This window comes from Myiozetetes cayanensis, unplaced genomic scaffold (assembly GCF_022539395.1).
Source record: "Myiozetetes cayanensis isolate MyiCay16 unplaced genomic scaffold, myiCay2020 scf20-37, whole genome shotgun sequence".
Lineage (NCBI taxonomy): Eukaryota > Metazoa > Chordata > Aves > Passeriformes > Tyrannidae > Myiozetetes > Myiozetetes cayanensis.
In genome coordinates this window covers 7860276-7874148 of record NW_026087412.1, presented here as the reverse complement: position 1 = coordinate 7874148, position 13873 = coordinate 7860276, and the positions used below count along the sequence as shown (strand labels likewise).

The 13873-nt window shown below is 42.3% G+C and overlaps 3 protein-coding genes across 3 annotated transcripts in view; 2 read left to right on the top strand and 1 right to left on the bottom strand.

Annotated features, from left to right (window-relative positions):
• VPS35L (VPS35 endosomal protein sorting factor like) overlaps positions 1-3556 on the top strand; it is a 47500-nt gene extending 43944 nt beyond the window's left edge. Inside the window, exons 30-31 of the mRNA XM_050317929.1 lie at positions 2114-2260; positions 2802-3556. Coding sequence (XP_050173886.1) covers positions 2114-2260; positions 2802-2900 — 246 coding nt within the window. The 3' untranslated portion in view covers positions 2901-3556. The remainder of the gene's footprint in view (positions 1-2113; positions 2261-2801) is intronic.
• Positions 3557-4183: 627 nt separating this feature from the next.
• Positions 4184-13300, bottom strand: KNOP1 (lysine rich nucleolar protein 1). The gene is given in 6 exon segments (XM_050317930.1): positions 4184-4593; positions 6925-7002; positions 7490-7558; positions 10931-11043; positions 11046-12325; positions 13260-13300. Coding segments are annotated over 5 exon segments (1851 nt in total). The 5' UTR covers position 12325; positions 13260-13300; the 3' UTR covers positions 4184-4281.
• Positions 12715-13873, top strand: part of IQCK (IQ motif containing K) — a 34698-nt gene continuing 33539 nt past the window's right edge. Inside the window, 1 exon segment of the mRNA XM_050317934.1 lies at positions 12715-12886. Coding sequence (XP_050173891.1) covers positions 12715-12886 — 172 coding nt within the window.

Sequence of the window (13873 nt, the reverse complement as noted above, 5' to 3'; positions counted from 1 at the left end):
TGATTTCACATGTGCTTGAATACTGAACCAGAAGCAGAGCTGGACATAGTTCTCCGTGTGGGGATGTGTTTTAAATTGAGAAGAGGTAGAATTTTGTGAAACAGAATGTTACATGGCCCATTGTATGAAAGAATATGGTTTTTTTCTGTTATGCTACATGAAATTTGGTCATTACTCTGCACTTTGGTGGAGGGGTGACAACACAAGAGGGTCACGTTCTGGCCTGATGTAGTTTGTTCTTTGCTTCATTGTCATCAGCATTATTCCAAGGATTATGGAAAATGTGCTGCCTAGAAGGCTGGCAGTTCTTTTTGGTGTGGGAATTGCTGGTCCCATGATGTGTGTGGTTGCCAAATAGCTGAGCTGTTGCTCTCTCCTTGATGCCTGTGAATACCCCGTGAGTGGGGGTGCCACCCACAGCTCAGTCATGCCAGGCTTGGCAGGGTGCTGGCATGGATGCATCCCTGGGGTTGGAGGTCAGTGCCATGTTACACAAACATTCCTGTTCATCAACATTTACGTCTTGCCTGACACTCCTTGTTCATTTTCAGTCGTGGTGGGATTTCCTGCATACCTGAGCCTGCCTCTCTCCATCGGTGTTGTGTAACTGAGGACTCAGTGCTAAAATCCTGTCCATTATACCTGCCCCAACACAATGAGAATTAGTGTGCCTCTCATTCTCCTAGCTTGCTTCTGAGTCCTTTTTGAAGGATGATCCTTTTTGAAGTACCTATGTTTCAAATTAGTAAATAATTTCATGATATGGCAGATTGTCTCTGCATGTACAGATCTACTGTGTCACATACATACAGTAGCAGTGTGATGCTTCTAGTTTGGGGCATGCTTGGCCTCTTTTCTAGGTGGTCAGTTCTTTCATAGCATGGCTTACTCCTTTTCCATATTTATCTGGAGGACTGATAGCTCAGTGTGTGCCACTTCTTTGATTAATAGCATCTGACCTCTCTTCTGCTGGCAGTGAGAAATTAATTTACTTTCAGTCCCTTAGGGAAAGGGCAGAGACTGCATGGCTGCATCGGTACCATGTCAGGAACACACAAGTCAGAGGTCTCTGCACTTCTCTTACCCCAATCTGTGGCTCATGCTGCCTGTACCCTTGTCTCTGAACACTGTGCATTAACCACCCCAGTATGAATTGAACTGAGAGGGGTAAAGTGCAGCGTTAAGTTCATTAATCGGGGTGCTCAGCTGACAGTTGTGCTGTAAACTAGGACTCCACTGCTGTGGTTTGTGTAGGATGGAGCTGTGCCTTTGTCAGTGGGGCTTTCTGGAGCAAAGAACAAAGGACAGCTGCAGCAGAGCAGGATAAACAAATACTACAGCTCAGATGCATCCAATAATAATTCATCCTTTTAACCGTGAAAACTTACTCCATAGGAATCAGCAGAATCTGCAGTAGCATTTTAATTTGTTTTCCACTCACTCCAAATCATGGTGGGAGCACCCTGTAAGCTTAGAGCAGGATTGTCTGTGCCCCAGGACTCTTCCACAGAGGCTGGTGCTCCTCCATGGCAGAGTACCATGAGTGAGGGTCCTCCTTAAGGGCCTTCCTCAGCAATTTTAGGGAAAGTAGCTGCAAATGCGGTGCAAATATGTTGGTATAACCAAAGTTTCAGTGAAAGAATAGCAGGAAAAAAACATCCCTGCCTAAATAAATAAATATAGAATAGACTGCTGGAAGAAAGCCTGAAGTTGCATTAATCTAAATTGATGATAGTGGTCTCTAAAATATAAAGAGCTATGGTGCTCTAAGTGCAAGGCTGGTGGGTGGGAGGGTGATTTCTCTGCAATTGTAGGGAGTCTTGAGTTAAAAATATGTCAGACCTACATAATGTGCTGTACCAAAGTGGTATGAGATGTAGTTTTGTGTAATTATTTAATTTACAGTGACTTACACTGATTCACTATCACTACTTGTTGCATTCTGAATGGAACATAATAACTCTGCCTGTATTCTTGGTCTGTAGCTATTGCTGTGGGTTACAAAATGAGTGCCCTTTGCACTTCTGAAGAGTTCCAGAGAACCCAGTGAGGTTATGCTGCATATTTGGGGGTGATTATATGGTAACATGGGAATATTTTTGTTTCATTGTAGACCCTGAAGCGGCAGAGCCAGTTGGCACTGTATTTCTTTAACACTATTGTAGCTCACGGGGATCTACGAAACAACAAACTCAACCAGCTTTCAGTCAACCTCTGGAATCTTGCTCAGAAACATGGCTTTGCTGACACCAAGACTATGGTAAGGAAAACAGATAATGCAAAAAAATTGTAGTTCTTAACATCTTTTTCCACTCCTTATTTGGGAAAATTGTCTTGATCTGAATAAACCTAATCTCTCTATAAGTTGCTCTCTTCCAAAAAAAAAAAAAAAAAAATCTTAAAATCCCAACAACTTATTTTTTTAAATGGTTCTTAATGAATAAGCAGCTTCTCTTTCAAGTGCTCTGTATCTTTCTAGCAATTTTAATCCTTTGTCAAGCATTAAGGAACCTGAAAGTGTTGGGTGCTATAACTTTTTTTCAGAACAGAAAACTGGCTCTAACAGAAATACAGCATTTTTATTTTGTGGAGGAACTATATGGTGTAAGCTTGGAAGTGGCTTTTGAGAGCCTTTAAGACAGATACACGTGATAATGAGTAAGAAATGCCAAGTGCTCACACAGACAGTGAAATTTATGGAAAATCAAGAGAGTGTGTATACAAACATGAAGGGATGGCCTATGAAATGAGAAAAGACAAAGACACTAAAAATCTCCCAATCCCTTTCTTCTCCAACTCAGGTGAAAACACTGGAATACATCAAGAGGCGAAGCCAACAACCTGAAATGAGTCACTTCACAGACTTGGCCCTTCGGCTTCCTCTGCAGTCCAGGACCTGAGGAATGTCTGTTTTCCAAGGAGTCACCTGTACAAGAGAGCACGGAGCTAAGGCCAAAAATCACTGATCTAGATTCTGACTGGAGGAGTTCAGTGTTTTTACTTAGTGGGAAAGATTTACTTGGGCACAGTAAAGGTAAAACTGCTCTGAGGGCAGTGATTTAACATGAATTTCTGTCTCCAGTTTTACTATAATATTTTAAATGCTGATTTACATTCACTAAACAGTATTTTGAACCTCTGTAGTAGTGAAAGCCTTTCAAAATCTAATCTGTTGTAATTTTAACAAAAAAGGAAGAAGATAATCTGCACAAATAAATTCACAGCCTCAAAACTTCATCCCACTTGTAGAATAGTCTTTCTCCTGTGTAGAAAGCAGCATTTCTATATAATAATCCTACTAAATAATCTCTCTGCTTTGGGATGCTGCCAGCATCTTTTTTGTTGGTTCCAGTAGAAGAGAAAAATGGCCGAGGTGGTGTTGTTCTAATTTCTACAATACATTTTCACCGACATGTTTATGTTTTCATTTTAGTCCCATGTTTTGCAAAAATGGAAGGAATCTTTAAGTGCTGTCTGCAAATGAAAAAGGAAATGTATGCAAAGTACTCTATATTTGCAAAGTACTCTATCACTGAATAAAACAATTTGCAGTTCATCTGTGTGTTCTGGGGGAGTTTGTGCACACAGATCTATCACCTTACCCTTGTGGAATTTAGTTACATGTACTGATACTACTCCTAATAAAATTTCACTCTCACCATTTCTATCCCACAGTAGGGGAACCATGCTGAGACTTCTATTGCTGCTTTTGCTTAGTGGTAAGTTCTTAATGAGTTAAATCCTTACTCAGATAATCAAGATCTATTTTTGCACGAAAATGTTTTGGTTTGTTAAGGCTAAACAAGTAATCTGTTTAGACAGAACCATATATTTAAGGAGTTAGCAAGCTGGTAATAAATACCACCCAAATTATTAAACCATTTTTGTTGCATGTTTTTCACCTCCTCATCACTTTGTACCACTGTAAAAATATGAAGAAAAAACACGCAGAAGACTAAAATCCCTTTGAGTCACTAAGTTGTAGCCAAAAATAAGTTTATTAAATCAGCATTTAAAAAAAACTAGTTGCAGGCATGGCACACATATCTTTAATCTTTCAAGGAGGCTGTGCCTTGCAGAAGAAACGTGCTAAAGGTTTCAAAAACTTACTGTTTAGCTGAAGTGAGGACCCAGCTCCACCAGTGAATGCAGCTGAAAACTTGTACTAAAAGAGCCTCACAAATCAAATTTCTTAATCATTTTATTAAGTAAAAAGATCTGAAAAGTAAAAAAAAAAAAAATTGCCAGCTGAATTTTCATTCTTTTTATTACTTCAGAGTTTTAATCTTCAAATTTTATAGATCTAGATGTATATTTGTCTATGTATCCTTTTTTGTTGGCAGTAGGTTGAAATCCAAGACCAATTCCTCTGTGTTGCTTCAAGTCCATTGCTTTATCAAACTCCATCTTCAGAGCCTGCTGTAACTTCTCCTGCCCTTCCCTGTTCAGAGCCATGTTTGGTTTGTTTGTAGTTCCTGAGAGATTCTGGATAGGCACAGGGCCCTTTTTAAAGCCACCCATCAGTCTAAAAAACTTCATTTCTTCCTCAGAACTTTTAAAAGCAGCTGTACTCCACTGTCCAAACCTTGTATCCTGTGAAGCAAAACAAGGTTAACACTAAAAGTAAGTAATAACAAGACCAAGGAAGACAATTTTTACCAAGCTGGGAAAAAGCAGTTATTCCACAGGCAGTACCTCTTAAAGGATGTGGTAAAAGAACGACATTCACTCTGTGTGATGCATCTTCATTAGCAGTGCAGGTCATTTAACCCGGAGAGGGGTTAATGCCTTTGAGAATCTCCTTTCCCTCCCTCTTCAGGAACCTTGGCTTTTCTGCTCTCTCTTTACCCAGCTCAAAGAGCCAGACATCATCTCTTATTCTAAAAAAATTGTCAGACTTAATCCGCTTTCGCTGTCACTTCATATGTTTATCTTTTCCTTTTCCCATTGCCTAGTTTGGGAGCTGTTGTTTTCAGCAGTGTTTTGTTATGTTAGTTTTGGAGACCATGTTCAATCTGCCTCATAAGCTTTAAGTAATATTGGCACTTTCATCCTACTAATTACAACTAATATTGCAAGGGTGCAAACCCCCTTATCCAACAGGACTAAACCCAGTGCTCTTAAAGCCTCCTCTCCCTTGCAGTTTCCTGTTTTCTTTGTATTCATTATATTTGCCTTTCACTATTTTTAGAACTAGTTCACCCCTTCAGGATTTTTCCTTTGTCTGCAGATTCTGGCTCCTTTCTGAGGAGCCAGTGTCCAGGTGAAATGATATTTCAGCTGTTTGTGGATAACCCAAGATAAATCATATGATTTACAAAGCTCACGAACTTCTGGCTTACCTCAGAACAGGCTTCAATATCTAAGGATCTTATTCGACTCCTGAGCTGAAGCTATGCAATCATTTGTAAGTATATCCAGCAGGTTTGCTACTCCCTATTTTTTCTTTAAAATTGGGGGTGATACTAAATGGAAAAATGTCTGATTATTAATTAAATAGACTAAGCTGGTTACATCAAAGGAAACAACGTGAATTTAGGGGTGTGTTTGTGTCAGCCTGAAATCCTTCCAACTGAACAGTTGCAGCTTGCATGACACAGTCATCCTCCAGCAGACAGCCAACATGACACACAAGCACGTTACACAATACTGCAGGCAAGCCCTAGCAGGCTTTTTTAAGTTAAAAAAATGCATGGCTGGAATATCATTCACCATCACAGAGCAGAATACCTACTATTAAAAGAGAGCTACCCGTAATACTTCAGTATTTTTACCTTGTACAAAGGCAAGTTGCTGTCTAAGCCCAGCCTGTGGCACAGATGCAGACACACATACAGATACACTGAAGGCACATACAGATAAATCTAAGTCCTCCCTTTGGAATGGGAGGCATCTGCACAGATGCAAATATAATCATGGCTTGTCAAACTCTGTAATTTTTTTTAAGTGAGTTGCTGGCAGGCACTACACACAGCTTTTGCTGAAGCATTTCCAGCTCACTCTTTGTGGAGCTGATGAATTAGTTTTCACAGCTTCTATTCTTCTGCATGCTACTAAACAGAGACAGATCAGCACCAAGGAACTGAGATCCCCTGCCAAGGATGTCATTTTTCTCAATGACTTCACACACTATTAGACAGTTGCAGTTCCAGAGCTATCACAGGCTGCCTCCCACTATGTTACATCTACAGAATTTGTTTCTGGCATTTGTTTGAGGCATATTCCAGCTTTCTAGGCACACTGGCAGTCTTGCAAAACAACTAAGAATCCTGGATTACCAGCAAAGCTTTCTCTCCACCTCAATCCTATTAACCCTGCTAAACACTACTGCAACAGTTCCTACTACCTGACTGTAAATCCCTCAGGAGGCAGGCTGAGCAGGATGCAAAAGCAAGGAATAAAGAATCATCTTTCAAAGAAGTGGAAGAAAGATGTGGATGCCATGAGAGGACTGACTGTAGATATCACAAGTGTGTTATCAGTTGCCACCCCCTTTACCTTTCCACATGTGCCCCTTTCTGAATGTCTGCAAAGTCTTGCAGATAAGAACAAGATACACTTCAGTGACTGCTATATCCATAGCCTGGAATTATTTGTACTTCACAGTAAGCAGAAAATGCTTCTGTAGCAATTTGTCATGGCCCATTCTCCAGAGGAACCAGAGAAAATGTTGCTTTTGAGGACTGATGATGGGAATTGGAGCACTGTACAATGCCAAGGAGTTCACTGTCAGCTCTCAGACTCTCTTGGCATTGCACCAACTTGTTCTACAGCGTGACCTTAACTCTGCAGTCAGAAGGAAGACTGTTGTGCCAAGCCACGTACCTGAGCCACATACAGAACAGAGCACAGCGGTTTTTTTCAGGAACTTGCTCTAGGACCCCCCAGTATTTCCACCAGATCAAGGTCTAAGCTCATACATACCTGTCCTGCTTTGGAACTGAATGCTTTTGTTTTGCCAGATTCTCTATCGATTTCTTCTTGCAGAGCCTGCCGCCTCACCTAGCGTGCAAAAAGATCACACATGCGGCATGAGACACTATCTCCTGTGTGTGAAATGACAATGAATTCACAACGGAAAAAAAAGGGATGTCTGAAATAATTAATGATCTTCAGAATTTTGCAAGGATAATTAAAAAGTTGCATGTGATCCTTTCCCACACTCAACACGAGAACTGTGATTTTTCTAGTGGTACGTTAAATGAATATTTTGCTGTATCAGGTATGTCTGATTTTCTAACTGCAGCAACAGCTACGCTGAACCTGCCAACGCTGATGAGAGATAAAGCAATCTGTATTTAACCTAATAAGCTACTTAGAACTTCTGAGTAGAGCTGTATATTTTGGACTTAACCTACAGAAGGTAAAGCACATTTTAAGCAGACCTTTATTTAGGGAAAGCAACAAATCAAGTTTTTCTGTATCAATTCCTATGCATATATTAAATGCTGGCTTGCTTTAAATCTTATACAATTAAGACAAAGCATACCTTGTCTATGTTAACTTCATCACAGTTTCCTTTTTTTTCCTGCACAATAATTACACCATCTAGATGTTCCTGTAAAACAGGAAAAAAGATTGTATGGTTATTTTTATCCTCTCTGGTTAATTAGAATTTACACAGCTCTCACCATGAGAGTAATTAAAACACTAAGCAATCAAAAGTACTATTCTGGGGCAAGAAGAAATAATCAGATTTAAGATGAAAATGCCAATTAAACCTGTGTATTTCTAAGTGGAAACCTTCTTCCTGAGATTTTTTTTTTTTTAGCCAAGAAGATAAAGGATTTTTTTAAATTCACACATTAAATTGGATCTGCCAATGTCATTGGCACACACAGTAGCATTTGCAGGCAGAGTAATTTCAAATTAAACTGCTCTGTTAAACTTGAAGTAAGGGACAGAGAGAGTGAAAGTTAGCATATTTTAAAAACTGGAAGTAAAATAATTAAAAGGTCTCTCTGAAACAAAGAAGAAACAATCAAGAGAGAGCTGCATTGTGCTCGCTCGTGGATGATGGTCCCCAAGGAGCTCCCAGTCTGGAAAGAGCACAGGGAGAGGCAGGACACAGACATCAAGTGTCTCCTGCAACAAACAGCACGTTAGTTCCACAGCTGAGAGCGAGGAACAGGGAGCTGATGGGATGAGACAGAGCAGCCCCAGAAGGACTGGATGGGCCAGATGGCAGCAGGTAAATCAGCAGCAGAGTCCACAGGAGCCACGTCCTGATCCCTCTTGCACAAAGCGCAGCCCTTCGGCAACTTTGGCTCCCACTGACTGGCATTCCTAGATCACTGCCCTCAGCTTCTCTTTGCCAAATTTGTAATTAGGATAAGATTTTCGGGCATCCAGTATAACAGCATAAGTAATAAGTCCAGGATAGTGGTAAATTAGAGCCATAAGCTTTAGGCTAGCCTGGAAAAGGTGGCCAAGGGGAAGATCTATTGATACAGTTAACATAATAATCCAAGCATGAAACAGCCAGGGAAATGAAGACAAGGAAAAGATTTGTAACATACTTCTGTCAGCAGAACCTGCTGTTACTTTTTTGAGGGTTTACAGTTTTATTAAAAGCCATGAATGATTTATCTCCCTTTCCAAAGCTACCTTTGATTTCACACACACACGTCCACGCACTATTAAAAATGAGAGAACACCATCTGCAGTAAGGAGAGCTCATGCTCTTGGAGGAAAAGAAGAAACTAAAACCAACCCCCAGTTTACTTCTAGATGGCCTGGTACTGTCTTTTCAGATCTATTAAAACAAGCAGGAAAACTGTTGACAGGATTCTGCAAACAACTGCAGCATATTTTTTTTTTTTAGCCAGAAGGTCAAGTGGCAGACAAGGAACAGGGGAGCAGCTCCATCCCTGCTAATTCCCAGCGTGGTGCTGACCTGCTGAAGGCTGCTGAGTGGAACAAAACACCCCACAGAGGTGTGCCAAGCTTCCCCCAACTCCACGGAAAAGGAGCACCCTCACTGTGGTAGGATCATGCTGCCTGCGGGCAAACAACTTCCTGCTCCTCTTCACTCTGCCCAAATTGACTGTAATGGCATCCAGTAGGAAAAATACCAATCATTGATGTTGAGTGGGTATCACTTGACATTGTCTTCAGAACTTATTCTTTTGCTTGCTGCACAAGCCCCACAGAGGATTTCTCAAGGCATGCAGTGCATGACTCACTGTAGACTGGGATGTTTCAGGACTATGGCACAGTTAAATGCACGACCAACATCATCAGCCATTTATTAGTGCAGTGTCTTTAGGCCTGGCAGGAACTAGATTCTGCTAGAACTGATTAACCCAGACGTCTCAATCTTCAGGAGACTTTCTCTTCAGTGTTTTTTATTATTAAAGGGCAGAGGTGCATATGGGAATGAGAAATAGAACAGGTATCACCCTACACCCTTCTCCTCAATTGTTTGCAATGTGTTTGCTGTGGTTTTCATTTTAACTGGCCATGCAAGTTTACATGTCTTTGTGAGGCTTATCTTGCCTCTGCACAGTGTGAGCAGCTGCAAGAATCCAAATATGTCTAACAGCCTCAAAAAGGCAGTGTCAATTTAATTAGAAAATATATCCCAGAAATAAAACCACCTTGTCCTTTGAAAGGTCAAAAGGAGAAACTGAAGCTAAAAGCCCAAAACATCTGCTCACCTCATGACTGATAAGCACACACTCCCCTCACAAACCCTTGTGAAAAATGCCTGTATCTGGTTCTCCACATAAATCTGTATTTAATTATTAGCATTAGACACCAGGCAGCTGCCAGGTTTCCACAGAACTTGAAGAAACTGCACGTTAAGTGCACACCAAAGCAAAGCAAAGCACACCACAAAGTGTGCTGGAGGCAGCTCAGGCTATGCCTGCTCCATCTTTAGTTTACAAAAATCTTCACTGATACCTTATTAACCAGTGCTTGACTTTCAAACACACCAACCATTCAGCGTTTTTCATAAAAAACAACTGAATGCAGTCTCCCATTACCTACAAAAATATAAAAACAAGCACCTGATGACTTACAATGTACTGTTTTTCAAGTTGTTTAAGCAGCTAAAAATACAGATAGATATCTATTGAATTTCTGTGCATTTCAAAGCTTAATTCCCAATGATAACAACAGAGGTTGGGCATGTAGGTACTAACTTTTGGCACTTTTAGCTTTAAAATATGACCCTAACCAGATTTAAAAAAAAAAAAGAATGTTAAAGCAATAAAACAATATCTTAATAGTCTCATTTTGGAGGGAAAACAAAGAAAGAAAAAACTTCTGTATTTCAAATATTTTATCAGTTCCTCCCCATGTTTATTTTCTTGCACAGATTTATTCTTTCAATGAAAAATGCATCTTTAGGTCTCCAGTTTTCTATCAGAACTTACACATCAATGCTCTAGGCCTAGTCTACACTTTGCCTTCTTAGGATTTGCTCTAAAGTTTTCTCCAAGTTAGACAACAAGCTTTGGCCAATTTTTCCCCTTGTTTGTAACACTACGTAATTCCAGATTAACAGCAGCAAAGCCTGAGGAAAAGTCTAACAAATACAGTGAGATGCTGCCAGTGTTACCAACCTGCTCAGGGTAAATCCTGTTTTATAGGAGTGTTGCCACTTTGTGAAAAGCAGCTGAAGAAGAGCATTTACGACTTCACACACTCGTTTGCTTTTCATGCCAATACTTGCTGTTGGTTGTAATATTTACATTTTCAGAGCTGAAACACTGCATGATTACAGCAGGCATTAAATGACACTTTCCCACGTGTCACAACTACTGTGTTAAAATCAACAGATCAGCTGATCCTGTTTCTCAACAGTGAGGGCCCTTACTCACCTAAATATTGCAGAACAGCCTGCAAAGTAGGGAAATGTACCTAAAAAGGTTTTGATTCCTTAGCAGGAGGGGGCAAAGCTGCCCTCCTCTTTACAACTTACCAGTGACTCATTCCCTGTGTCTTTTGTCAAGATCTTTGTCTTTTTTGTATTTGCTTTTGAACCTGGTTGTTCAGTCAATTCCTGTGGCAGGACTTTTTTTCTTTTTTTCCTTTCTTGTCACAGAGCATGTGATTACTATTGCTTAATGCCCCATCTACAGCATTCCCAGCTACATGCTCAGCTTGCTCCATTTCACTCTCTTTCTTCTTTTTATTGCTTTTTAGTAGTCCTATTTTTTGTTTTTTAGAGGCACTATCATTATTTAAAGCAACTTTTGAATATGTTGTTTCCTCCTCCTCTTTGGGAATCTTTTTGTTCTTTTTCTTCTTGGTGACTTCATTACTACCCTTGAAATTCTTCCTGTTCTTTTTTCCAGGCAGCTCTTCTTCCTCAGAGCCAACTTCTTGCTGTGTCAGGAGATACTTATCAGGAATGCTGTGACTGCAGTCTCGCCGATCTTCACATGTTGAGGAAGAAACACATTTGCTTCTGTTCTTGTTCTTCTTAGTCCCTTTGATACTCCCAAAGTCCTCAGTTGTGTCCTCTTCCTCTCTATTTGTCAGTGCAATTTCCCAGGAATTCTGCTTCTTCCTTTTTCTGAAGTCACTTAATGCAATGGGCCTACCAGGAACTCCAGATATGTTGTCCTGATTATCTGCCAGTGGTAAAAAGGAGTCAGACTTATCCTTCTTCTTCCTCTTCTTTTTTCTCACACAATTCTCCCCATCATTCTGGACATTATGTGTGTCATGGTTTTCACCTGTAAATGCTACTTTTTGTGAAATGTATTTGTGGGGCTTTTTACAAACTCTTTCAGACTGCTTCTGTTCACTGTCCTGGACGTCCTCTAATGAAAAAGAAGAACTGCCTTTCTTCTTTTTTTTCTTTGTTACCTCACCATTCAGTTCCAAATTCAAAGCAGCATCCTTTTTGGGTTTTTTTAAAGAATATTCAGTTTTCTTAATACCATCTATAGGACGATTTGAAAGCTTCATGCCACTACTCTCATCATCCTCCTCTAAGGATGAATGACACGGGACTTTTTTTTTCTTCTTTTTGAGAATTTTAATTTGTTCCTCTGGTTCCTCTTGAAGTTCTGAATCCAGGTGGCCTTTTACAATCATAGAGCTTTCTGAATGTGCTTCTTTGAGTAATTCGGAGCCAGCTTTCTTTTTTTTGTTTTTCTTCTTCTTGTTCTTTGGTTGTAATTGGTCTAAACATTCATCTTTTAAATGTACCTTTTTCCTTGTCTTTGTTTTTGTCTCAAGGCTGCCATCATCCTCAATTTTAATGACAGCTGGAACATCTTCCTCAATTTTAATGACAGTCTTCACATTTTTCTTCTTCTGTATAGGTTCCTCATGAAATTCTTTTCTCTTTTTCTTTATTATCATTCTAAAAAATGAAATTAAGATGTTAATAAGAGATAATAAGAGATGATACAAGCCCTACTCTATTTGGCTTCCCTTTATTCTGAAACCATTCCATATCTCCAATAGTCCCTGCCACTCTCTTTCTAATTTTAGTCTGCTTTTCGTTATGGGGGACACAGAACTGCATGGAGTCCAGAAAACACCGTCCACTGGCTTGATTTTTTGTCTTGTTCTTTAGTGTAACTTGCCCTATTTAGCTGGTCTGTTTGTTTCTTCCTTTTGACAGCTGCAGAGCATGACATCTTCACAGTAATACCTACCCTCTACAAATCTTTCCTAAATGGCAAAACATATACATACACACACACATATACAGACAGATGTCCAGTTACGATGGTTTTCCAGATACCTATGACTTTTCACTTACTTAACACTGACCTTCACATCACATCACTTTAGTGCCCACTCAGCACTGCAGGATCCTTTCAAGGCACCCGAGTTATTACCTTAAATCTGCTCCTGTCTGCCGTTTCTCATCCCTGCTCTCCGTCTCCTCTCTCGGGACACTCGCACCTACCAACAGGTCACCCCAGAGAACCCTCCGGCACCCGCCTGGTGACGCTCCCCGCCTTCGCCGAGAAACCCATTTATCCCTACTTGTTTTCCCACCTTTTAATCAAAAACTAATCCATGGGGATTCCTATGAGCGCCGCCTGCAAGACACCCTGTCAAAACCCTTTACAGAAACCCTAAGCCTGGTAAGCACCGTTTTACCAACCCCCGCCTGTCAGGGCCTCCTGTCGGGAGCCGCGGCAGCCCCTGCGCCCACCCACCCACCCGCACACCGAGGCCGGAGGGGTCCCCCCCGCGCCCCGCTCCGCTCCCGACCCGGTGTCCGCCCGTGCTGCCCGGGGGGCTCCCCGGGAGCGGCGAATCCCGGCCGGGCCGCCCCTCACCTGCCGCGGCCTCGTGCAGCGCCCGCCGCCCCGGAAGGGAACGCGCCGGGCCCGCCCCGCCAGCGCGGGCGCTGCCGGAGCCGTTGCCGCGGCAACGACGGGGACGCGGCCCTGGCGGAGGGAGGGACAGACAGAGCCCGGGGGACAGACAGAGCCCGGGGAGGGACAGACAGAGCCAGGGGGACAGACAGAGCCCGGGGACAGAGAGAGCCCGGGAGGGACAGACAGAGCCTGGGGGACAGACAGAGCCCGGGGAGGGACAGACAGAGCCCGGGGGACAGACAGAGCCCGGGGAGGGACAGAGAGAGCCCGGGGAGGGACAGACAGAGCCCGGCCCTGGACCGGGAGCTCAGCGCGCAGGTGGGAGCGCAGCGCTCGCCCGGCTATGGCTCTTCCCTCCCCTTCCCCCCCAGGGCTCTTCAGCCTCCCCCCCGCGCTCCCCTCAGCGCTGCCCCAAACCCGCCCGTGCCACCCCTTCGGGAAGGGCCAGGAGCGTCTCCGCTCGTGTGAGGGTTGTGTTGCTTTGTGTTGCCCCCGTCTCCTGGCGGACACGTGCCCTCGGCGTGTTCCCGGTGGTCCTGGCGCGGCCCCCGGTTCGCCCGGCGCCCTGAGGC